Consider the following 25,297-nt stretch of genomic DNA (forward strand, 5'->3'; position numbering starts at 1 on the left):
GAGCCACTCCTGATTCCAGATTCTGGACAGCGGTGCCACCTGCTAAATCCATGACAGCTCATTTGACCTGGCGAGAAGCAGTCACCCAAATCCAGAATTATCTAGAAGACTTTTTGACGTATGAATTCACGTTCACTGTTGTCAGCAATAACGTCTGCTCCGGTGTCCACTTTGCACACAGGGAGAGTCTGTGAAATTGCCTTTGATCAGCTACAATGCCCTTAAAATGCACCGAACCCTGAGTTGCTGTGTCATGAAGAGCTAAACCAAGATTTTTTTCAAAAATGAAGCTTATTTAATCAATTACTCCCACTAAGAGTGTTATCAAGACTAGTAATGATGTTGATAACATTTTTAGCAAGGACGAAAAAGGTTTTGGCACTCAATATTTATAAATATTTTACAAATATTTTTCATTTCATCTTCATATTATCTTTTATTTTGTCTTCTGTCTGTGCTTTATAAATCTGCATTACCTACCAGTATATAATTCACGAGTAAACATACATAGATAGTGTCTATGCAGAAAGTTTCACCAGTGGAACCTCACGTCGAGGACCCCGCTTTTCTGCCGTGTGTCCTGTACGGGAAGGGAGCCTGGAATTTGGGGAGCTGGTGGCTGGGGACACGTCCCCGAAATTACCTCAAAGGATCAAGATGCGTCTCGAGTGGTAGTTTTTTTGCTTGTTCTTAAGCTCCACTCACTCGGGGTTTCATCTCGAGATCGTATTCAGACCCTCCTGATGCTGTCAGCACCCAGCTCGGTGAGGACGCTGGTTCCGGGCGACGCCTGATGGAGTGAGTGCAGCCCGGGCGGCTCTGAGAGGAGCTGTGGATGCAGCGTGAATCCACTAGAGAAATGTGGACGGAAGTCGCTCTGCGGAGACCCCGCGCCAACCTGGAGACACGGGAGAGAGCCGGTCTCAGGAGGAACCCGCTTCCCGCATCGCATCGCTTCCTCCTGGGGGCCAGGAGCTCCGGCTCTCGAGGAGCAAGAGGACTGATTCTCAGGAGCCCCAGGCTGCCTGTCTGCCTGCCCACCTGAGCCGAGCGCCGTCCTCGAGCGGGCCAGTGAGTCCGGGGGTGACGGGCAGCTCTTCTGAAATGTCTTCACTTCCACTTTCCCAGGGTCTTACCTGAGGAGTCGTTCTCTGACGCTGGGCCTGCAGACAGGCCTGGGGAGCGATCGGGGGGCCTCACACCTGAGGAGCAGACACAAGAGAGGGGCCCTGAGTGGTCGACTTACTGTGAGGATGTTGTCCTCCATGCCGGGGAGGGGGCACCTGGACTCGATTTTCCTGTAACCAGAGTAAAACCGACGTGAGAGTTAAAGTGGGGACACAGAGAGGAGATGGGTCGTATTTCAGCGGCTTCTGTTCCAGCTGCGGCTCTGATGAAGCCAAGAAGCCACCCTGCCAGGCGAGGTCCTGGCTGCCACTTAGCGGTCACCCTTGCGCAGTGGGAATGGCAGCCTCGCCCGTGAGAAGGTGTTTGGGGTAGGAAGCTCCCACACATTGTTTACTGTGGCGGGTCAGCCGCCAGCCGTGCTAACCGAGTGCTTTCTCCCTTGTTTTCTCTCTGGTGTTAGCTCGGCTTCGGATCGTTCTTGGGAATGATTGGCATCAACCTGGTGGAGAATAGACGGCAAATGGTAAGAACACACAGTGTGTCTTTCAAGCGTGGAGTGGTGGGGAGTGTTGCCCTCAACAGAGGATGTTCCGGCTGTAGCTGGTGTTCCTGGGAGAGCCCCCACCTCAATCTGGCAGCCTACGGGATCAGCACCAAGGTGCCCCAGGCTGTGCACTGTGCAACCCTGGACTCAGGGCTTAGTGGGTGCCGTTCACATCTTAGTCTGAGTGGCACTGCTAGAGTTGTAGGGTACATCTATAACCTCATACTGTGGTCCCAGCAGCTCAGGTTGTGGCACGGGAAGTTCAGGGTGTGGGGTGGGCTGGGGTGGTTGGCAGATTAAATTAACTCATGGTGTGTAAAGTTCAGAGAGACACATGTGAATGAGCATCTCTCCTTTTGAGTCGACAGTCCCAGCGTCTGCCCTTCCCTTTGGGATAAGGTGGTGTGTGGGCTTCCCCAGACGGGGGGAAGTGGTGAATGGAAAGCGGGAGGAACCGTGGCTCAGACGGTCTCTGTGGAGTGGACTCTGGATGCCGCCTGTCCGTGAACGCTTGCTTGTGTATGAATGGCAACTAGGTCCATTTCGCAAACCCGATGTCTTTATTGATCACCTCAACTGGGAACCTGTTTGTTGGCGCACTGCTTTTGGGAAGAGAGCTGTAAGAATAATAGTTAATTTTGCCAATTCACTGGACAGCCAGTGTTGAGTTTTGAGAGTGGTGTTCAGGGGGATGCGGGTTGGGCCGTGTGGCCGTTTCTGTCTCATCCCCAAATTACTGTGTCAGACTGTGCTGGCGTTTTCACGGCCCCTGCACTGGCTGTCGTCCTGTTGTCTCACCACGTTCAATGTGGCCTGCCCTGGGCCATCATGGGTGTGTGAGACAGTGATGGGACCCATCACCCCATGTGTCCCCGTTCCCTGGCTGACAGGACGGTCAGACGGCTCGGCCATGGTGTCTCGTCATAACCCACGTGGGATGAGAGAATGGACCCCTGGGCAGAGGAGCGGCTGAGAGGGTGGGAGGGCCCTGGGGCTGGGGAAGGGGGATAGTCAAAGAGACTGGGATTCGGGTGGAAAGAAGTGTTTTGCCCTAAATATTGGGAGGCAGTGGGGCGTCTTTCCCTCCTCGAGTCTCCTGGCAGCGCAGAGGTGGGCTGGCTCTGGGCTTTTCCTCTGGGTCCCACCCGGCTTATCCTTCTCGGCTTTGCCTGGATCACAGGAAAGAGGGGCCTGGGAGGGCACCGTCTCGGGCCCTGGGAGCCCCGCCCCCCCCCCCCCCCATTGACTCTCCTCCAGGAAGGAGGTGAGTGGGGCTGAGCTGAAAATGAATGGAAGCCCTCGCTCCTGTGTCTGCCGCGGGGCCTTCACACATCCCCGCAAGGCTGATTCTGTGCGCTGATCACTTGCGTGGTGCTGAAGAATCTTCACTGGGGACACGCATTTCCTTCCATGTCTTTTATCAGTGCCGTGGAGTCGATTCCGCCTCCTAGTGCCCCGTGGGCAGCAGAGGAACCTCGGCCAGGTCTGTCTGCGCCATCCCCCGCCTTCCTGTGCCCCGTCAGATGACACTCCGCTGCTCTGCACAGGGGTTTGTGGCCCATTTTTCCAGAAGTGGGTGGCCAGGTCCTCCTTCCTGGTCTGTCTTGTTCTGGAAACTCCGCTGAAACCCGTCTCCCAGGGGTGACCCCGCTGGTATCCGAAATCCCGGTGGCAGAGCTCTCAGCATCACAGCCACACGCAGCCGCCACAGTGTGACAATGACAGACGGTGGTGTGGGTCACCAGGAAAGGACCTGGGCTGCAGCCGTGAGAGCGCCGGATCTTAACCGCTACAGCACAGGGCCTGGCCCTTCCACGCTTAAACGCACTGCAGTGTAACTACCCGGAGAGACAGGAGGTTTGACGCTGCACTGAGGTGAGAGCTGAACCTGTTTCCTCAGGAAAAGCTGGTGTTGGAGGGAGGGGCTCCCTGTTGGTGGAGGAGCAGCTGGAACCGCGCCGTGGAGGGACGTTCCTGCGGCTCCCGCTCCCTCTCGCTCCCCGGTCCTGTCTGGCCCCCGTGCTCCTGCCCCCCTGCCTAGCTGTCACCGGGCGTCCCTGTGCACCCCACCGAGGGATCCCACGTGCTCCTGCCTTCCAGGAGGGTTGCGGGCCCTGCCCGAGGTGGCGCTCAGCACCTTAGGCCACAGCTTGAGGGGCTCCTGAGAGCTTGTCTACATGATTTCCCCAAAGGGCAGGCCGGTGGGAAGCCGGGGGTGCGGCCGTGTGCCGGGTGGCACATGGGCTGCGCAGTCTTGGGAACTGTGGACCTGATCCGGTCCTGGGATGCCTGTTTCTTTCCCCCTTTTTAAACACCTGTGCTGAGATATAATCCACATACCATATAACTCACTGTTTAATGTGTAGAACTCAATGGATTTTAGTATATCCATAGACAGGAGCAACCATTCAGGACATTTTCCCTGCCTTGATGGGAAGCCTGTACCTGGCAGCTGTCAGCCCTCTGTCCCCACCTCCAGCCCCAGGCAGCTTCATCTGCTTCTGTCTGTGGACCCCTATGCGGGACTCTCACTTGAATAGACTCACACACCACGGGGTCCTTTGTGTCTGGCTTCTTGCACTGAGCCGATGCTTTCAAGGTTCGTCCAGGTCATAGCGTGTGTCAGTGCTTCATTCCTTCTTACGGCTGAGCCGCTTCCGTCGTGTGGGTGTTCATCCTTCGTCAGCCGATGGCGTTAGAGCTGTCACCACTTTTGGCTGTTGCGATGCTGCTGCTCTGAACGTCTGGGTCCAAGTTTCTGTGGACGTGTTGTCGTTGCTCTAAGGTAGGTATCCAGGAGTGGAGGCGCTGGGTCATGTGTAACCACGTTTAATCGTTTGAGGATTGTCAGACTGTTTTCAAAGTGGCCGCTCCATTTTACATTCCCACCAGCAGTGGTGAGGGCTCCAGCTTCTCCACATCCTCGCTGACTCTTGTTGTTGTCTGTGTTTTTATTTGGCCATCCTTGTGGGTGTGGAGTGGTGTCTCCTTGTGGGTTTGATTTGTATTTCCTTGTCAACTAATGATGTGGAGGACTCGTGCTAACTGGCCTTTGGTGTATCTTTTTTTGGAGAAATGTCCATTCGAATCCTTTGCCCTTTTTTTTTTTTTAGGAAGATTAGCCCTGAGCTAACTGCTGCCAATCCTCCTCTTTTTGCTGAGGAAGACTGGCCCTGAGCTAACATCAGTGCCCATCTTCCTCTACTTTATATGTGGGACGCCTACCACAGTGTGGCTTACCAAGCGGTGCCATGTCTGCACCCGGGATTCAAACCAGCAAACCCCGGGCCACCAAAGTGGAACGTACGCACTTAACCACTGCACCACCAGGCCAGCCGCCTGCCTATTTTTAAATTGAGTGACTTTTTTTGTTGTTGAGTTGTCCGAATCCTTTATGTATTCTAGATGCAAGTCCTTAGCAGACACGTGATTTACCAATCCTTTCTCCCATTCTGTGCGTTGTCTTTTCACCCTTTCGATGGTGTCCTTGTGGAACAAAAGTTTTCAGTTTTGACGAAGCCCAATTTGTCTATGTTTTATTTTGTTGCTTGTGACTTTGGTGCCATTTCCAAGAATTCCACACCAATTCCAAGGTCATGAAGATTTGCCCCTACGTTTTCTCAGAGTTTTGTCACATTTAAGTCTTTGGTCTGTTTTGAGTTAACATCTGTATACAGTGTGAGGTAGGGGTCCACATTCGATCCTTTCATGTGGCTACTCGGTTGTCCAGCAAAATTTGGGGAAAAGCCTGTCCTACCCCCGTGAGTGGCCTTGACGCCCTTCCTGATAATCACTCGGCCGTGGGTGTGTGTGTTTATGTTTGGATTCTCAATCCTGTTCTGTTGATCTATGAGTCTGTCTTTGTGCCCGAACATGCCGTCTTGCTTACTGTTGCTTTGTAGTAAGTTTGAAATCTGGACACGAGTCCTTCTACTGTGTCCCTCTTTTTCAGGATTGTTTTGGTTATTCTGTTTCCTTGCGATTCAATGTAAGTTTTAGAATCAGCTCATCGATTTCTACAAAGACGTCAGCTGGGCTTCTGATAGAGACGGTGCCGAATCCTCAGATCCGTTTAGGGAGTGCTGCCATCTTAACAACGTTAAGTATCTTGACCCATGACCATGGGATACTTTTCCACTTTTTAAAGCCTTCTTTCATTTCTTTCAACAATGTTTTGTTATTTTAAGAGTCTAAGTTTGGCACTTCTTTTGTTAAATTTGTTCTTAAGTATTTTATTCTTTTTGAGGCTATTGTGAATAGAATTGTTTTCTTAACTTCATTTTTGGATTGTTCACTGCAAGTTATAAAAATACAATTGATTTTTCTATGTTGATCTTTTTTTTTTAATGGGATTTTTTTTTAAAGTATGCTTTTTTTTTTTTGGTGAGGAAGTCTGGCTGTGCGCTCACATCTGTTGCCAATCTTCCTCTTCTTTTTTTTTTCTCCTCAAAGCCCCAGGACATGGTTGTACATTCTAGTTGTAGGTCCCTCTGGCTGCTATGTGGGCCCCGCCTCAGTGTGGCCTGACAAGTGGTGCCGTGGCGGCGCCCAGGATCCGAACTGGTGAACCCTCAGGCTGTGTAAGAGGAGTGCACGAACTTAACCACTTGGCCACGGGGCCGCCCCTCTGTGTTGATCTTATATCTGCAGCCCTGTTGAACTCATCCATTAGTTCTGATGGTTTTTAGTGGCTTCTTAGGGTTTTCCACCCATGAGATCGTGTCGTCTGGAAACAGGGGTAGTGTTTCTTCTTCCTCTCCTGTCTGGATGCTGGAGGTCTGCTTCCATGGCTTAAGTAAAAGAAACGTGGGCCTTGGAATCGGAGGATCAAAGTGCGGAGGTGACAGCAGCTCCAGAGCGGTGTGGGCCAGCCCCCCAGGAAGCTCCCCTGCCTGCCAGGAGGGTCAGGACCCCCCGCCCCTCGGACCAGAGCCTTCTGACTGGGGTTGTCTGTGATGCCTGTGGGCTCGTTTCTGCCCCTTCAGGGGAGGCGATCTTCCAGGCTAACTTTCTGTGACAAACGTTTATTTCGCTGCCTAACATTTAATGTAGTATTTATGAAAGCTGGAGCCTGTGTCCAGCATTTGTAGCTGTGTGGTCTGGGGGAGCTCACTTGGCCATTCTGAACCTCAGTGTCTTCATTGTCTGGGTCGTTGGGAGCGTCAGAGTTAACGAATGTGAGAATATCCAGCACGATGCTGGCCCCTGACAGGCATTCAGAGAGTGGAAGCCGTTGTCACGTCTTATATGTATTTACATCACCGTATTTAAGCACATGGGTCAGTCAGAGCTTTCGAGTTGTTTCAAAAGGAGACGATTGCAAGCTGAGAGAATGTCAGCTGAAGAGGGAACGCTTGTGTTTCAAGTGCCTCCAGATGTCTAGGAATGCTTTCTTTTCTCTTGATTTCTGTTTAACTTTACGTACAGAATTTAAACGTATACACAAGTAGACAGAATGGCATAACGGCCCCTCTGGGTCCCTCAGCAGCATCATCAGCTGCTGACTCACGGTCAGTCTGGGTTCATCTCCATCTATTTCTTCCTTTCCTGTGTTATTTTGAAACAAGTCCCAGACATGGTATCATTTTGTCTGTAAATATTTCCCTCTGTTCAGTTGAAGGGGTGGAATCTAATCATCAGATGTGGCGTCACCATTATCTCCACCTGTTACCATGTTACTCCCCAGTGACATCTGAAGAATGCCCCAAATTGAGTCAGCTTCTGCTATTTTTCCATCGATGACTGAGTTCTTGCTTTCTCCTCACCCAACAGACACAGGAATCATTGATTTCCTAATGGCTCTGTAGTCCTGATGGTCCAGAGGCCGGGGAGGGGAAGGTGAGGGCCAAGACGTCTGTCAACTGCCAATGCCCTGCCATGTGCATGTGCGCACACACAAGCACACACGGACACACACAGAGATACAGACAGAGAGAGAGAGAGAGAGAGAGAGAGAGAGACATACACACAGACAGACACACACAGAGACACAGACATACACACACAGAGAGAGACAAACACACACAGACAGACACAGATACACACAGATAGAGACACACAGAGACACAAACACACACACAGATACACACACACATAGGGACACACAGAGATAGACAGACACACAGAGAGACAGACACACACACACATAGAGACACACACAGACACAAAGACATACACAGAGACACACAGACACACACAGACAGAGACAGACACACACAGACAGATACAGAGACACAGACACAGTCACACAGACAGACACACAGACAGACACAGACACACAGACAAGACACACAGCCAGAGGCGCTGGAATGCTCCTGGAACATAGTTTAAAACTGAACTACGAGAACCAAAGGGACTCATGAGAAGTGATGTACAGATGAAACGCTTCCTGCAGGGGTTCGGGTGTCGGGCGTTTGTCTGTCTGGTCGAATGCGAGCCCTGAGACCCTCTGAGCTCTGTGGCCGGGCACCAGCACGGCAGAAGGAGCTGGGCGGGAAGTGAGAACCTGCTGTTATCTACGGTGCTGGAGTCGTAGCCACACGGCCGTTTGCACGTGGGCAAGTGTGTGGTCTGTAGGGGAGTGGTCAGCGTGTCATGTGCTCCTGACTGACCCGCTCCGTGAGGTCTGAGGCTGGACCAGGGATTCGTGCCATCAGGACATGGCTACCGTGACAAGGTGGGACGGGAGGCGAGCGTGCCGAGGGCCGTCCGCCCCGTCGGGAGGTTACTTTCAGGGAAGTGGAGCGGTCGGAGGAGCCACAGGGGATGGCCAGGGCTGGCAGGTGTGGGGCAGGTGCTGTGCCGTTTTCTTCTGAGCGCAGGGTCACTGACTGCGGAGAGGGGTGGGAGGAGGAGTGTGAGGGGCGGAGGGAAGAGCGAGTGTGGCTGGGGTGGCCCTGAGTTGGGTGAGGACAGGTCTCCACGCTCACCTGTGCAGGTGTGTAGACGGCGGGAGAACGGGGTTGGGTTTGGCAGGTGAGTATGACAACGTTTGTGACGAGCAGGGGGTGGCTGTGTTCAGAGGGGTGATAAGGGCTGACCAGGGTCCGTGGGCTGGGAAATGGGTTCAGAGGGGGTGGCAACTGTGTGGAGGACCAGCGGGATGAAGGGCTGGGTGGGAGGAGTGTCACTGGGCAGGAGACAGGACGTGGGGGTGCAAGACAAACCCCGGAAAGTAAGACAAAGCAGGCGGCAAAGCTGGTCCAGGGGCTGAGAGCCCAGGCAGGGAGGGGTCACCCTGGACATCAGAGTCACTGAGGATCGTGGCAGGCGTCACACCGGGGAGGGTGACGGTGAGCCGGGAACGAGGGAGTCGCCCAGGATCAGCGAACCACAGCCGCCAGGAGGACCAAGTCTGAGGCGTGGACTCGGTGTGGGGGTGGGCAGTAGAAGGGAGGCTGGTCTGTGTGTGACACGCGCCAGGCGGGAGACGGCCTGTCCCGAGGCCCAGGGACCAGGACAGGAGAGGCCTGCAGGGCCAGCACGTCCTGGGGCAGGACAACCCCGAGCACAGCCAGGAGGGACGGGGTGTCGCAAAGGGGCCGAGTGTGTATCGGGTTTTGCCAGTGACAGCGCCAGAGGGTGGGGCAGAAAGCTGCAGGGGACTGGGTCAGAAAAGGAGAGGGGGGGCACTCAGGGATGAGGGACAAGAGGGGAGGAGGGGCGTGGGGAGGAGGGGCAAGAGGGGAGGAGGGACAAGTGGGGAGAAGGGGCGTGGGGAGGAGGGGCGTGGGGAGGAGGGACAAGAGGGGAGGAGGGGTGTGGGGAGGAGGGGCGTGGGGAGGGGGGACACACAGGGATGAGGGGCGTGGGGAGGAGGGGCGTGGGGAGGAGGGGCAAGAGGGGAGGAGGGGCGTGGGGAGGAGGGGCGTGGGGAGGGGGGACACACAGGGATGAGGGACAAGAGGGGAGGTGGGGCGTGGGGAGGAGGGGCGTGGGGAGGAGGGACAAGAGGGGAGGAGGGGCGTGGGGAGGGGGGACACACAGGGATGAGGGACAAGAGGGGAGGAGGGGTGTGGGGAGGAGGGGCAAGAGGGGAGGAGGAGTGCGGGGAGGAGGGGCGTGGGGAGGAGGGACAAGAGGGGAGGAGGGGTGTGGGGAGGGGGGACAAAAGGGGAGGAGGGGTGTGGGGAGGGGGGCTTGGGGAGGGGGGGTGTGGGGAGGAGGGGGGCGTGGGGAGGGGGGACAAGAGGGGAGGAGGGGTGTGGGGAGGGGGGACACACAGGGATGAGGGACAAGAGGGGAGGTGGGGCGTGGGGAGGTGGGGCGTGGGGAGGAGGGACAAGAGGGGAGGAGGGGCGTGGGGAGGAGGGGCGTGGGGAGGAGGGGCGTGGGGAGGACGGGCGTGGGGAGGAGGGGCGAGGGGAGGAGGGGCGTGGGGAGGAGGGGGGGCGTGGGGAGGAGGGGCGTGGGGAGGGGGGACACACAGTGATGAGGGACAAGAGGGGAGGTGGGGCGTGGGGAGGAGGGGCGAGGGGAGGAGGGGCGTGGGGAGGAGGGGCGTGGGGAGGACGGGCGTGGGGAGGGGGGACCTGGGGAGGGGGGACCTGGGGAGGGATGATGGGAGAGTGCTGCCTCGATGCCTTGGTTTTGGAGCCTCCTGTGGCCTCCCTGGCTCCGTCCTGGTGACGTTCTGTCCTGGCGATGGTGCTGTGTCTCTGCCCGCCCCGTCGTGCTGTCACACTGAGCCCTCAGGACCGCACTTCCGGTGCCGCCTGCCTCCTCCATCAGTGCCGCGTCCGCCCTCACAGACGGCCCCCCAAAACCCTGCAGTCCCCCACCCGTCTTTGCCCCCCTCGTCTTCCCGGCTCCACCTTCAGATCCGCTCCCTCGCCCTCAGCACGGCTCCTCTGCTGCTGGGGCCTCAGTCATCCCTGTCCTAGCTGCGCCCGTTTCCCCTGCTTCGGTTCACTCCCTGCTCAGAGAATTCCCTTACGTCCAGGGTGGATCTTCCCAAAGCCCTCTGTGTGCCGTCTTGCCCACAATAAGACCCCAAGTCCTCGGGGCCGGCCCAGTGGCACAGCGGTTAAGTGCGCACGTTCCGCTTCTCGGCAGCCCGGGGTTCGCTGGTTCGGATCCCGGGTGTGGACATGGCACCGCTTGGCACGCCATGCTGTGGTAGGCGTCCCACATATACAGTAGAGGAAGATGGGCACGGATGTTAGCTCAGGGCCAGTCTTCCTCAGCAAAAAGAGGAGGACTGGCAGTAGTGAGCTCAGGGCTAATCTTCCTCAAAAAAAAAAAGACCCCAAGTCCTGCGGGGCCTGCTCTGGGCTGGCCTGCCCCTCCCCTGCTCTCCCCACTCGGGGCCTTTGCTCAGCTGTGTGGGAGCCTGGGTTGTCCCCTTGGTGCCTGATCTCTTCCGACGCCCCAGCCCCCAGAGGCCTGTGCTCCGTGGTGAGGGCCTCCCACAGACGTGGTCTCCTTGCCCTGTTCCTTTCTGTCTTTTCCTCGTATCCCCTCCACCTTATCTGCCTATTTGGCGTTTGTTTTTAATCTACTTTCCCTGCTGGGACGTGGGCTCTGAGCCCAGCAGAGGTGTGGAGGTGACCTTTCCCTGGGAGAACTTGGCGCCCTTCTCCCGAGAGGAGAGACCACGTGCGGAGCGGTGGATGCATTCACGACCCCGATCTAGAGCTTCTGCAGCCCTGCCGCGACAGGCAGTGTCTGATTGCGGAGGCTGCGGGTTCTGGAGGTCTTGCGGGCCGTGGAAGGGACTCGGTTTGTGCCTCAGAGAGCTGGGGGGATTCGCGCTGTGTGTGTTCGCTGACAAGGCTCAGCTGGAAGGAGAGCAGGGCTGCCAGGCGACACCCAGGAGAAGCGTCCGGTTCTGCTGAGAGGCTGCTCTCCCCCCGCCCCCGATTCTGGCGAGGATTCCGCTTCTGGCCTGAAGGGCTGGAGGAGAGACTTTCCAGGGTCCCTCCCAAGGCCACCCACTGGGCGCTGGGGCTTACGCACAGAGAGGCCCCTGGAATACCGTGGGGTGGTCGTCCCAGCGCTGAATTTATCCCGCAGGTGGTCTCGCTCGCCCTGAATTTTGCCATTCCAGGAGTGGAGGAAGGACAGGCACCAGGCAGGGCCGGCTGGAGGTGGATGGGGACATTCGAGTGGTGGGGACCATCTGTGCGAGACCCAATCGGAACGAGCTCATGAGCCCAGGCAGGGGCGGGCAGGCCCGCAACCTCCAAGGAGACTCTGGAGCTGCTTTCTGTGCCGTTGTGGACGAGGGCAGGTGGAGGCGCGATGCCAGGGTCTCAGCTGTCTGGGACTGTGACCGGGCCGCAGCCGGGTCAGAGCTGGCCGCCGGCCAGGATGTGCAGCGTGGCGTCCTCCGAGGTCATCAGGTCGATGTGGGGTGAGCTCTGGGGCAGCAGGTCCTGACAGCAGCTCCGGTCACCCACTCGCGGTGAGGGAAGTGACGGGGTGACAGCAGGCCACATGCAGTGCCACTTCTGGAAGTCTCTCAGGCAACTGGCAAGGGCTTAGGGGACCTCCTGGGCCAACCCCCGAGCTGGAGTGGCACACACCGCACGGGGCCAGGCAGACACCCACTTCTGAGGGGGTCACTGGACTGGCCACAGACCCCGCTGGGCTCTGGGAGGGCTGTCCTGGGACAGCTCAGCTCCTTGGGGACACCAGAGAGGCCCTGGGATGGTGGGGGACCGGGGGAGGCAGGCCTGGAAGAGGGAATGGTGCCATCAAAGGGGTTCTTGCCCGTGAGCTGGGTGAGCCATCTGCAGAGAGGGTGTCGGGCCGTGTGCGCAGGGAACCCCAGTGTTGCCCGGAGTCTGGAGCCTGCAGGTGCCCAGGAGACACGTGCCGAGGAGCGAGTTAGCCGCCCGTGGCTTCTGTGTCAGGAAGTCGGCCTCCTCCGGAGACCATGGGGCTGCCTGGGGAGGTCGGGGGCGGGGGCGGGCTGCATCTGAACTCCAGAGATTACGGCTACGGGCTCTCTGTCAGGCAGGCCCTCCCCTGATGGGCCTGGGGTTGGGGTTCCAGGTGGGGCCAGCGATCCCCTTCCGACCTTGACGCTGGGTGCTCTCTGCCAACCACCGACGAGGACCACGTCACGTCTTCCCTCAGGACCGGCCAGGATGCCCTCGCTCAAGGACTTGGGGGCTCTGACGTGAGTTGGCTCATCTTCACGTCTTTGTTCCTTTGGCCTCTGATCGGGAATTCTGCCCGACAGGAATTGGCAGGCGCCCCTTCGGCACAGCGTGGCACTGTGTCCTCCAGAGGCTGCGCTGGGTCGAGGCTGTGGTCACCCACAGAAGCGTTCTCGCGGGGGCCACGGGCTGGGCCGCCCTCCTCTCCCGGCTGATGCTGACGAGGCGGCGTGGCCTCGTGATTCACGGCCGCTGCCAAGGAAGAGCGTGAGCTGCGGGGTAAATTCCATCTCTGCAGGGTGGACCCCAGGGAGGACCAGCCTGGCCGTCGGGGAGCCGGAAGGTCAAGGCGGAGGCTGCGGGGACACAGCTGCCAAATTAGACGCAGGCTTTTCATTTTCCTCCAGAGAAGTGGAGGCGCCTGGCCGTGCTGGGAGGCCAGAAAGCTGCCTTCCGAGCCTTTTCTTTGTTTTTGTGTGTTTTTTCATCACAGCAACACGAGGGCAGGAAGTTCAGTCAGGTATAATTTCTGCAGACGATTTCTGCGTGACCTGCGCACGACGACCGTTCTGTTTGTATGCGGGGATTTCACGGGATCAGCCCCAGGATCCCGCTTCCTCGCAGAGGCCGAGGGAGGGTTTGTCTCCAGCCGCACTCCCTGAGCATCCGGGACTTTCCCGGTTACCACGGGGCTCACGTCCCACCTCAGCCACAGTTCCCGGTGCACTCCCGCCGCCGTGCGTGCTCCTGCAGGAGGCTCGGTCTGCTCCCCATGGGGCCGTTCCTGCCTCCCTTGTCTGAGGGGAGAGGCCAGGGCCCTTCTGTGCCCGTGATGGCAGCTGCCGCCTTGGGCTACGATGCTTCACAGGCCCCCCCACCCGTCTCTGCTTCTCTCCAGCTCTCGGAGCAGCCGCTGCCTCCCCTCGGGGCCCGTCCCCGTGCAACCCGTTGACCCAGAGCAGCCGTGCACGACACTAGGTTCTCAGTGGCCCGGCTGTGGAAACTCCAGCTGGAAGTGAGTCTTCCGCTCAGGCGAGGCTTGTGCCAGCGGAACTCGCTGCTCAGCTCCCCGGGGCTCTGGGTTCTCTTCCGTCAATTCCTCATAAAATGTCAAAGTGTCGGACCTCGGGGGACCTGGTCGCCTGCTGTTTGTGTCACATCTGCACTGCGGCGCCTAGACCACTCGTGGGTCCTGGCAGGCACGGAGGAGCATTTGTCCAAGGCGTGGCTAAGTCAGAGCTCCACACCCATTTTTCCGGATGGGGAAACCGAGGGCTGGTTCAGAGACCCCCAAAGGACTCGGGCGACAGCTGAGATTTGCAGTGTCGGGGGACCATTTTCATCTGGAAGCAACACGTGGGGGCTTGGCCTCTGGCGGGGGTGAGGGAAGGGGCTCGTCCACGGAGAATGCAGAGAGCTGGCAGCTCCCCCTCCTTGGAACAGCTCAGAGGGAGCACGGCCCTCGAGTCCCCTTCTGTCACCCAGAGCAGCCATTGGGGCTTTCCATCAAAACCGAAACTCAAAGCTCTGATGTCAGACCAGCCAGTGTCTACCGACTCCCTCTGCTTTGTTGAACAAATAAATAATTCAGATCAACAAGGATGTAGAGGCGCGGGGCCATCCAGAGCACAGCAACCAGGTGCTCGGCCCCTCAACCACGGGGTGGGAGCTGCCCCGGTAACGAGAGAGAGCAGTTTCTGCCGCTGTTCTTAAGGCTGCAGACAAGACCTGCACATGGACGTTGTGCTCAGGTTGGCAGCTCCATCTCCATGAGGTCGGATTAGCAATTCCAAAATCACTTTATGCACGTTCCAGGGCCGCAAAAATAAATACCAGCCTTGTGGATCCTGAGAGCCGGTCCTCTCTGCTGTGGGGGACATTGCAGACAAAGAAGGGTCACTGGTGTGGCTCTGAGGGGTCAGCACTCGGGGCATCTGAGGGAAGGACATCTGGGGATGTATTATCTTTGTACTATTCTTGCTGTTTGTTTTGGTAAACCTGAAATTATTTCACAAGAAAGGTAAAAAAAATTTTAAGAAATGGCCAAAAAATGTAAGAAAATGTTCTTAACCTCAGAGAAATCCAAATTAAAATAAAAATAAGGCTTTTTCTTGCCCATCAGATTGGCAAAACTTAAAGATTAATAACACAAAGTGTCGTTTGGGAGGAGGAGCTGGGCGTTAGGCTGTGGGAGGGAGGGAACGAGGCAGCAGGCACGTGCCCCCTGTCTCTCCTACAGAAAGACTCACACGCACGCCCAGATCTTTTATATAGAACACATTTAGGGTCGTTGTAACAGAATTTGTAATAGGAAGAAATTGCAGACCGTTTACACACCCCCGTGGACACTGGGTAAATAACCCTGATCGTGAGGTGCGTGCAGAGGGGCGAGGGACTGAAGGCCCAGTCCAGGGCCCTCCGGTCCACCTGTCGTGTGAAATCAAACAGTAAGAATGTGCCGGCTCGGGGCGAAATCTGCCCGGATCGTCCTGGGCGGTAAGTCCCTGAGGCCAGGGGCGGCGTGGTGCGGGAGATTCTGCGGGAGCAGCAGCTAATCCCTGGGCGGGACTGTGGGCGGGTTTGTGATTGGACAGAGGCTCCTGTGGGACACTCAATGCCCGCTCCCTCTGTGTTTCCCCTTCCAGCTGGTGGCAGCCGTGGTGTTCCTCAGCTTCGGCGTGGCGGCCGCCTTCTGCTGCGCCACCGTGGACGGCGTCTTTGCCGCTCGGCACATCGTGAGTCCCATCTTCTTATTTTGTTCTCTATCACTTTCCCGGGTTTAAAGACCCTACCTCACAAAATGGAATCCCGTCTCGTAGGACTTGGCTCACCGACCTCCACGTTTCTTTCTCCACTTGTATTTGCCAAAGGCTACCTTCCCTTCTCTCAGTTTTTCTTGTTTCCTGCAAAAGTGACCCCAACATCCTCCCCACTCCCTCTGCACCATCACCTCCATTAGAGTCAAATGCTGCAGCTTCGCAGGGCCCTCTCCTCGGCTCTCTAAACGAGACGAGGTGCAGCCCCAGGTCTGCTGCCTCGTGACTCCCCTGGGTTTGTGGTTCAATACGTCTCTCTTGTAAGATCATGACAGAGCCTCCAGGTTGGCGCGGTCACCTGTGAAGTCCTTTCCCGCTTATTTGTTGAATGCTGTGGGAGCCTGAGATGGAAGAATCTGCCGGTGGTTGTTTACACTGGAGCCAAGTTGGGTCAGGACACACACGTTCGAGAAGCGTGCCTCCTGTGCGGCTGCGGCACAGAACACCACTCGTGTTGATTCAGCCTTATCTGAACAGGGTCTGGGGAAAGAAGGGAGAGATTGGTGAGGGTGACGGTTATATGAACGTTAAATTGTGTTAAAACCAGTTATGGAGCCAAGTCAAGGGCAGAAGGTGAAACCCATCGTCTGTCATGTAGGATGTTTTTCTAACCTTTTTTCCATGTTTATAGAAGATTTGTTGTTACGTCAGGAAATGGTTCTTCCCGGTTCACCGCAGGCAGACTTACAAACGAGGCAAATTACAGGAGTCTGGGCATCTTGTCAGTTGAGCTGAATGCAGCGCGGCGGCAGAGTTGTATTGGGAGCGCTCACGTCTGGTCGTCAGCGTCCCCACTGCCTTTCAGACAGACAGCGTCGGTCACGTGTAGCGCTGTCGTCCGCATTCCTCCACCCAATGTCACCTTTGACCTGCGAAGTCAGAGGCCGTGCCACAAGTGGTCCAGAGATGCCCCGTCCAGCTGGAGCGTCTTCTTGGCCCCCGTTCCAGCGAGGCAGGCACAGTGCACTGACGGTTCTCTTTCTCGAGAACCACGAGTGGACCTTTCAGGGCCTTAGACAGACGTGACTGGGCCGAGATGCAGACCTGCCTCATGTTCCTGCTGCCCCCAAGCTCTTCACTGAGCGGCGGTGCAGGGAGGCGTGGCCAGGGCCTGTGCTGAGCCCTGAAGGTTCGTGTCCCCCCATACGTGTTGAAGCCCAGCCCCACATATGGTGATGGCACGGGGGAACTCTGGGAGGCGGAGCCCCACGAATGGGATCGGTGTCCTTATAACACAGGCCCCAGAGAGCTCCCTCGTCCCTCTCACCTGTGAGGACAGAGAAGACGCCGTCTGCAGGCCGGGAGGCGGGTCCTCACCAGACCGACTCTGCCGTGCCTCGTCCTGAAGGCCCAGCATAGAGCGCGATGCTAGGGGCAATGCTGACTCAGGAGACGGGAAAGCCCTGGTGCCGAGGCAGCCGGCCCCACGTCCTTCCGCAGCCCGAGCCCACTCACTGTCCACCATGCCCCCAGCCTGAGCTGTGCAGAGAGCCTGGCGGCCAGGGAGCTGCGGTGAGACGGACAACAAAGTGCAGGCTTTTCAGCCAGAGAAGGCTGGGTTCGAGCTCGGGGCTCAGCCAGGGGCTTCCAGCCTCCTTATTGGTAACGGGATTGTTCTTAGCTCTTAGAGTGTGGCCGAGGATGCAAGAAACCGTGCACGCCTTTCAGGGTCTGCCCAATCAAAGAAGCCTGTGCCTCCCTGGGCGGACCATGTTTTTTCAGTTGAAATGAGGCGTGGACATTTTGGGAACCACAGGCAGAGGCTGGACGAGGTTTCACACGCCTGGTTTTTCCCCTATAAATACAGGGCCCAGCAGCAATAGCTGGATTTCACTGAGGAAATTGTATATGATGTTTGAAGATGGGCGTCTTCAACTGAGTCCTGAGGGTTCCTGCCTGGCTTGTGACCTGGGAGAGGATGAGGCCGGGAGCCGGGGTGAGGGGCGGCCCACTCCAGGCTCTGCAGGCGGCCAGACACAGACAAGGCCTAAGGCAGGCCGGGGCGGGGTCGTGGACGCCAGGTGGAATCCCGCTGCAGTAAGCAGGGGCCGAGTGAGTGGTCCAGCTTCCCTGAGAGCCCACCACGCCTGCCTCGGAAGGAAGGGGTGGGCCTGTGTCCTGGCCCAGCACCCCACCAGAGCCTGCGAGGAGAACAGGCTGGCGTTTCTCTGAGGCCCCGTGTCGTGGGTGACGCGTGTACTGCCCACACCAGCCAGGCATGTTAGACTTCGCCGGTTCACGCTGACGTGGATGCTTCGAGTATTCTGATAATTATGAAGTTTCTTAGGATCTTGAATGAGCTGGCGCCCGGTGTTAACAGGAAGTTAATCTGGGCAGAGTCTGTGCCTCGTAGTTCTCTACTCTTGCAACTATTCTGTAAGTTTGAAATTACGTCCAAATAAAAGGCTTAGAAAATGCCGGCACTGTGGATCTTTAATGAAGGGCCTGGCGTCGGCCTCCCAGTCAGGGTTTGACGTTAAAGCTGCAGTATGATGGGTCCCTCCTGCTGCCTCAGTCCCAGTGCCTCCCGAGGGCTCAGGTTCCACGAGATGCCCCCGGCCTCACACAGAGCCCAGAGCGGATTCCTTGAGTCCGTGGCCTTTCTTTCTTCTTTCATTGGTTTCCAGCTGTCTTCCGGCTGCACGTGGCCAGTGTCCCGGGACTGGCCCATCCTTCCAGGGCTGGCCTCATATCTGGGAGGACAGGGAGGTGACGGGTGAGGAGCGAGTTTCCAGGTTTGAGATACGCAGTCTGGCTCTCCAGGGAGATGGTTATTGTTGGACAATCGAGAAACCACTTTGCCCACTGCCCTTTTCTGCAGACTGTAATCGGCTTTGGGTACTTCCCGAAGTTATAACTGAAGATGCCAACAACAAGAGACAAAAATGTGGGGACGTCAGGGAGCGGAGACAGTGCGTCTCCGGAACAGACAAGACGGGCGTGTGGAGGCGCGAGCGTGATGGGAGGCACCAGCCAGCACCCAGCCTGATGGCCTCACTGCCGCCACCTCTGAGGACTGGGGCCCCGGGAGGGGCTGCCATGCCCCCCTCAGTGTCCCGGTGGCTCCCACGGTGCCAACTGTAGGTGCTGGGGCCACATAAATGATTATGAACATCTGCAACGTAACCATTTCTCAAAGGACTGGGCGCCTGTCAGCTCATTTTCTGGTTAAATTCCGGGCACGGGGTTCAGTCTGCGCCTGGACCACGCTCCCTCCCTTCTGTTCGCTCCCATTTCTGAGCCAAGTGGGAGGAGGACTGGCGTCTGGCAGCAGTCTTGGGAACCCTGGTTCTGGAAGGAAAAGTGCAGCCCGCCTTCCTGGAGGCGGGGTCCCGGCTGGGCCCCTGTGTGTGCCAGTCTTCCCAGGCGCCCCTCTGCTCATCTGAGAGACATCTCCTTCAAAACCAAGGTCCCCAAGGGGAAGAGCCTCCCCCTGCGGTGCGGGGGGGGGGGGGGGGCGTGCGTCTCCGCCATCTTGTTTCCTGGATGAATGGGTCTCATTGAAGCGACTCGTCTTCACAGGCAACGTGGAAATATCGCTGGACACGGTTCCAGGCTCCTTTGTTCCAGAGTCACCGGCCGCCCATGAAGCGGAACGTCGGCCCTGGTGTCGGAAGGTCGTCGCTGGCAGGAGATCTGTCAGGAATTGGCCTCCCCGCCGTTTCCACACAGTGGGGCATTCGGTCAGCTGTTCTGGATGGGCAGACACCTGGGGTCGCGGTTCATTATAGAGAAGTGGTCAATACTGGGGGTCACTCGGCCAGGCCTCCTGTTCCAGCTCAGGGTGGGCTTGTTCTGACAGAGCAACCCTGTGGTCACCACAGAGCGTTTAATTCAGTAGCTAATCTGGGTTGTTTTCAGCTACTGGCTGCGCAGCGCCAGCACCAGGTGTGAGGTGTCCTCTTGCCTCCTGGGCAGCTCCTGGCTCCTTCATTCATCTCACGGCCGCTTGCTGAGGTCCTGCCTGTGCTGGATGTGCAATGGACCTGGGCAGCTGCTTCCCTGAAAAGGGCCAGAGAGTCAACACGTCAGGCTGGTGGCCATGTGGCCTCTGTCACGGCTGCTCAACTTGGCTGTCGCTGCATAAAAGCAGCCCCAGGTGATACGCGGACGAATGAGCACAATGGTGTGCCAATAAAGCTTTATTTACAAACTCAGACCGTGGGCTGGGTTTGGCCTGAGGGCTGTGGTTGGCTGACCCGGGCAGGTTTTTCTGGGCCGGGTTGGCCCGAGGGCTATGGTTAGCTGACCCCTGCAGGTTTTAACTGAGCTTTAATGATTAATGTGATGTTTTAGTGTTAATTTATGTACAGCTGTGTGAAATGCTCCTCCTGAGCCCCTGCTGCCCACACTCCGGAGCCAGAATGACACGGACTTAGAGATTGAGGGTTATCCCTGGAGAAACACGGTTTCCAGTTTCATCGTAAATTTGAAAACTAAGTTTGTGTGATTTATCTGGGGCTAAAATGGGTTGCAGTTTTATTTAATTCAAAACTAATAACAATTATTTCATCCTGATTGAACAGTAAAGATCAGATGGAAAATGACACCAAACCACCGTGCTTCCGTGTTGGGAGAAGGCTTCACTGAAAAGCCCACGTTTTACACCAAGTCTTCACTGCTGATTTAAGATGACGCTCAGCCGGGAGTTGACTCAGCTCCCGAGCTGCTGTGGGCTGGGTGTCTCTTCCCCAAAATCCGCATGCTGCAGCCCCAACTCCTGTGTGATGGTGCCTGGAGGGGGGCCTCTGGGGGTGATTCGGGTGAGAGGAGGTCATGCGGGTGGGGCCCCGAGGTGGGACTAGGGTCTCTATAAAAGGGACCAAGCTCTCTGCCCTGTGAGGTCACGGTGAGAAGGCAGCTGTCCACAAGCCGGAAGAGCGTCCTCCCAGAACCCGATGGTGCTGGCACCCTGACCCCAGGCTTCCAGCCTCCAGAACCGGGGGTGTTAACGTCTGTGGTTGAAGCCACCCTGTCGGTGGTTTAGGGTGGCCCGAGCAGACTGAGACAGAGCCGATGGTCCAACGTGTCCTCCTAGGCCTGGGCGGCCAGCCTCGAGCTGGGCTGCACCTAGACCAGGGGGCATGAGGCGACGTTTCGTGCCGCGAGGCTGGACCCTTCAGCAGGGCGTCCAGTCTGAAAGGGCCTTTCTGCATGATTGTTTGGAGGAATGAGGGCGACTGGCCACACGCATGACTCCTCAGAACCCAAAGCTTGTCACCGCATGTGGACTGTGCTGCCGTGCGCACTGGCCAGATTCCCCGGGCCTGGCAGACGCCGAGCCAGACGTGCTGACGCGAAGGCCTCGTCAGGACGATGCCGTGAAGGGAAAGGAGGAGCAGAATGGGCAGCAGGTGCCCAGCAGAGTGTCCCCATGGACGGAACCGGCCCAGACCCACAGCCTCATCCTGTTGGAGCTGGGGCCTGAGAAGGGCTGAGGAAGATCCCGTATGGCAGCCCCATCCTGCCTTCCCAGGCTCCTGACTCTCCACAGCCTTTCCCACCATCCTACATGCTCCACGTGCATTTCCCACGGGAAGACAGACTCCACAAGGATGGAGCCTGAGCTCCGTTCCACCTTCGCTGTGTCGTCCGGGGCGGGCCTGGTGTGCAGCGGTCACCATCCATCAGCAGCGGCGGCCAGGGCCACTGTAGTTTATCCCCTCCTCTTAGATCAGAAGTAGGAATGCTTTGAGAAATACAACTAACACAGTGATAAAACTGCAGTTATTGGGATCCTAACTCATTTTATAACTTCAGATTATAACTTCAGGTTCTCGGCATCTTATAGCTTCTGTGTGCTCCTTGCTGTTCTCTACCGGAGCAATTATAAGCATTTTGTAATCATCGGTTTATTTTTCTGTCTCTTTCATTAATCCCCTAAGGGTGAGAACTGTGGCTTACCTGGGTACTTTTATAATTTGGCATTGTATCTGCTCCATGAATGTTGGGGACAGACTGGTGGATGGATGGTTGGATAGGGTCTTAGGTGGATACGTGCTTGGATAGTTGGTGGGTGGATGGATGCATGGAGGAAGGGAGGGAGGGGTGAGGCGGATGGGCGGGGGGGTGGATGAATGGAAGGATGGATGGATAGATGGAGGGAGGGATGGATGGACAGATAGATGGAAGAATGAATGGAGGGATGGATAGAGGGATGGATGGATGGAGGGAGGGGTGGATGGACAGATAGATGGAAGAATCAATGGAGGGATGGATGGTTGAATGACTGGGTGATTAGGTGGATGGTTGGGTGGTTGGGTGGATGTCTGGCTGGATGAGTGAATTAGTCTGAAATACTTTCTGCTCCCTTCCTAGTAAAAAAACATGTTTTGTTTTCAGGGAAGGAGGCAGGAGCCAAGGATCTCCTTGTTGAGAGTTGTAGGGTGCCCCTCAAAAGGTTACGCAGCCACCTCCCTTCAGCTGCCCTGTGTGAACCGGTGCGAGGAGAAGATGTGTCAGCCCAGCCAAAGGGACAGGGTGCCGCTCCCCTGGGGTGTCCTGCGCGCAGGAGCCCAGCTGCTCAGGAATGAGCTGTGGTATTTTCTGCTTCACGTCCTCCACCTGGCAGCCTCGAGTTGGTGTTAGTGTCTCTCCTTTAGGCTCAGGGCCCATGGCCAATGGGTCTGAAGTTGCCTCTGGCTGCTCCTGATTTGGGGATGAAACCGTTCCATCCCACATGTGTTTCTCTGGCTCTAGGAGACGAGGCCCCTCACCACAGGGAGATGCCAGTTCTACTCCAGCGGGGTGGGGTACCTGCAGGACGTCTACCAGACAGAGGTAAGCAGGGTGCTGACCCGCGAGTCTGGTTTTGCTCTGCTGCTCCGGGGGTCCCACAGCTTCCTGTGTCCCTGGTTAGAGGCTGAGTGTCTGGATCCTGGTGTTTCCTCTGTCCTGTCTCCACCCCGTGCCACACCAGGCATTTGTGCTCACACTGTGTTTTGAGCTTTGACATCTAATGTGTCGTGTTTGTTTGGCACCCCTGATGCCGACTGGCGTCTCCGACACGTGTCCACCCTGGCGTTCTTCTTCAGCTCAGTATGGCTTTTCCGATGAGCATTTTTTGTTGCCTTAACTGCTGGAATAAAAAGCTAGGGTCCTACACTGACGACGGTCCCCAGCCAAGGGCATCTGCATGGCGAGTCCATTTCTGTTGTAGCTGCCTGCCATGCCAGGCACAACTCAGTCCTTGGGGGCTCACTGTCCTCGCTAAACCGTCCCCGGGGGTGTTTCTTGCCCAGCTCTGCGTAGATGGTTAGTTTAATGAAACACGGCTTCTCAAACTGCATCCCAGTGTCAAGGAGGGGGACAGAGAGGAGCAGCAGAGAGCACCCGCATGGCTTATGGGGTGCTCCATGGCCCGCAGGATGAGATGGGGCATTCTGTACGCCATGGCCTGGGGCACAGGGCGGCCTCATGGCCGGGCCTCTGCTGCTGACCTGAGGCTGCCTGTCACCGCTCTCCAAGATGGCACATTTCTTGCCCCAAGGCCAGTCCCGGCACTCGTGGCTTGGCCAGGGGTAGTAGCCCTGGGGACCCGTCCTGTCCAGAGAGGGTCATGGGTCTCCAGGCCCTCCAGGCCCTCCTGTGCGCCCGCCCTTGCAGGCCTGTGCTTCCCTCCCACTCACCCAGATGTGTTCCATCCAGTTCAAGCTGCACTGTTCCCCTCTCCTGGGATCACAGAGAAGCAAGCCCCACTCCTGAGCCCCGTTGTCCGGCCTTCTTTGGACAGGCCCACATGCCTGGGGCTGCCCGGCTCCATCTCTCCACCAGGCCTCCTCACCCTACTGTCCCCTGGAGTCAGTCCGGGGGCTGGAGCAAATCCTGACACCGAGTCCCACTCCGGGGAGGGGGTCAGCAGACACGGGGTTTAAGAGGCTCCCCAAAGACTCTGGGGCTGAAGCTGCCCACTCAGCTCTAAACTAGGGGCCAGCAGCTCTCCCCTAAGGGCCACTGATAGTTTAGGATTTACAGGCCGGATGGTCTCAGTCCCAGACCCTCAGCTCTGTCTCTCGGTGCAAGAGCAGCCACGGGCGACGCGTGGACAGAGGAGTGTGGCCACGTGGAGCTTCACCTAAGGACAAGCTGTGCGAGGGGTGGGGCTCGAGGCTCCTGGGGGCTGACCCTGCTCCGAGCCACCACCCTGCTCTTGTCTCCACTGCTCCTAGCAGGGGACACATAGAGTAAGGGTGAGGGAGTTAGGGTTAGGGGTTAGGGTTAAGAGGTTGGAGGTTAGTGTTAGAGGTTAGAGATTAGTGTTAGAGGTTAGGGGTCAGGGTTAGAGGTTAGGGTTAGAGGTTAGGGGTCAGGGTTAGAGGTTAGAGATTAGGGTTAGAGGTTGGGGTCAGGGTTAGAGGTTAGGGTTAGAGGTTAGTGGTTAGGATTAGGGGTTAGGGTTAGAGGTTAGTGGTTAGGATTAGGGGTTAGGGTTAGAGGTTAGTGATTAGGATTAGGGGTTAGGGTTAGAGGTTAGGGGTTAGGGGTTAGGGTTAGGGTTTAGGGTTAGAGGTTAGGGTTAGGCCTCCTGACCTCCAGCTTCCCATCTGACCTCCCATGTGCTGGTTGCTACGCTCAGAGCTGCATGTCACCCTGACTTCTTCCCTCCAGGTCTCACCTGTCTCGTCCCTTGTCCCCACCCCCCTGGGTCTGAGTCACCAAGTCACCCGACCCGCCGGGCTCCAGGGTGACTCCGATGACCTCTAGGGTCTCGTCCTGCTCCTTCACCAGCCCGGGGCGGTGCTCACCTCTCACAGCCACCCCAGCTTGTGCAGAGATGAGAGAGCGGCCCAGAGTCTCTGCCCTCCCCTCGGTGTAGCGCCCTCCCTCTCTGAACATTGCTGCACGACCTCTGAAGTCGGGGGTCTCTGCCCTGCTCACCTCCGGCACATGGGTGCCATGGCTCGTGCCCACATCCAGTAGTGCTGGGGTGGGGGAACATGGCTTTTTACCCCAATCTTGATCCTTTAACGTCCCAAGCCCCCCCCAACAGTTGCAGCCCGAGGGGAGGCCTCCATGTGGCTTTGGCAGGGGACGGCCAGGCCAGGTCAGGCTGCCGGGAGCTGTCCCCTGGGCGGTCAGCAAGGGTCCCACCTGGAGGCATCCTCACCTGGACGCAGGGTGCCAGGGACCCTCTCCTTCTCCTTGTCCAGCAAGGGTTGGCAGGTGTGGCCACGCCTGGTCCTCTAACTCCTCCTGGAGGGGAGGGCCCTGCCCCCCAACTCTGCTGCCCCTGGAATGGGGGTGGGGGAGGGCAGGAGACGTAGGGTCAGCTGCCTGCCTGACCGGGTGCGGTGGCCGGGTCCTGGCTCCCAGGGAGGCAGCCCTGCCCGCTCCGGGGTGAGGAGCCACGGGCACCCACAAGTCTCTGCTTGCAGGTCACCTGCCACTCCCCGAACGGCAAGTGCCAGCTGAAGGTGAAGAGCAACACCTGCTACTGCTGTGACCTGTACCCCTGCCAGAGGTGGGTGGGGACAGGGAGGGCGCTGTGGCCCAGCCCCCGCCACTCCTGGCCCTTCCAGTGGCCGCCCTCCCCCGGCCTCCCTTCCTGCCCCAGTCCTGACGCTGCTCCTTCTGCATCTCCTTTAGTCCTCAGCATTGACGGGTGTCAGCTCCGTCTCACAGACAAGGAAACTGAGGCTCAGTGAGTGGGGGCAGCACTGTGAGTCTGCGATCGTCTCCTCAGTGAGGCTGTCTCTGTTCCCTCA

The 25,297-nt window shown here is 57.4% G+C and overlaps 1 protein-coding gene across 2 annotated transcripts in view; it reads left to right on the top strand.

Moving 5' to 3' along the window:
- The window catches only part of TMEM255B (transmembrane protein 255B), a 45,543-nt gene that overhangs the window by 9,737 nt on the left and 10,509 nt on the right, over window positions 1-25,297 (top strand). For both annotated transcript variants that reach the window (XM_023621902.2, XM_070240542.1), the window contains exons 3-6: window positions 1,589-1,651; window positions 15,423-15,512; window positions 22,293-22,373; window positions 24,968-25,053. In XM_023621902.2, coding sequence (XP_023477670.1) covers window positions 1,589-1,651; window positions 15,423-15,512; window positions 22,293-22,373; window positions 24,968-25,053 — 320 coding nt within the window. The remainder of the gene's footprint in view (window positions 1-1,588; window positions 1,652-15,422; window positions 15,513-22,292; window positions 22,374-24,967; window positions 25,054-25,297) is intronic.

Source organism: Equus caballus, chromosome 17 (genome assembly GCF_041296265.1).
Source record: "Equus caballus isolate H_3958 breed thoroughbred chromosome 17, TB-T2T, whole genome shotgun sequence".
Lineage (NCBI taxonomy): Eukaryota > Metazoa > Chordata > Mammalia > Perissodactyla > Equidae > Equus > Equus caballus.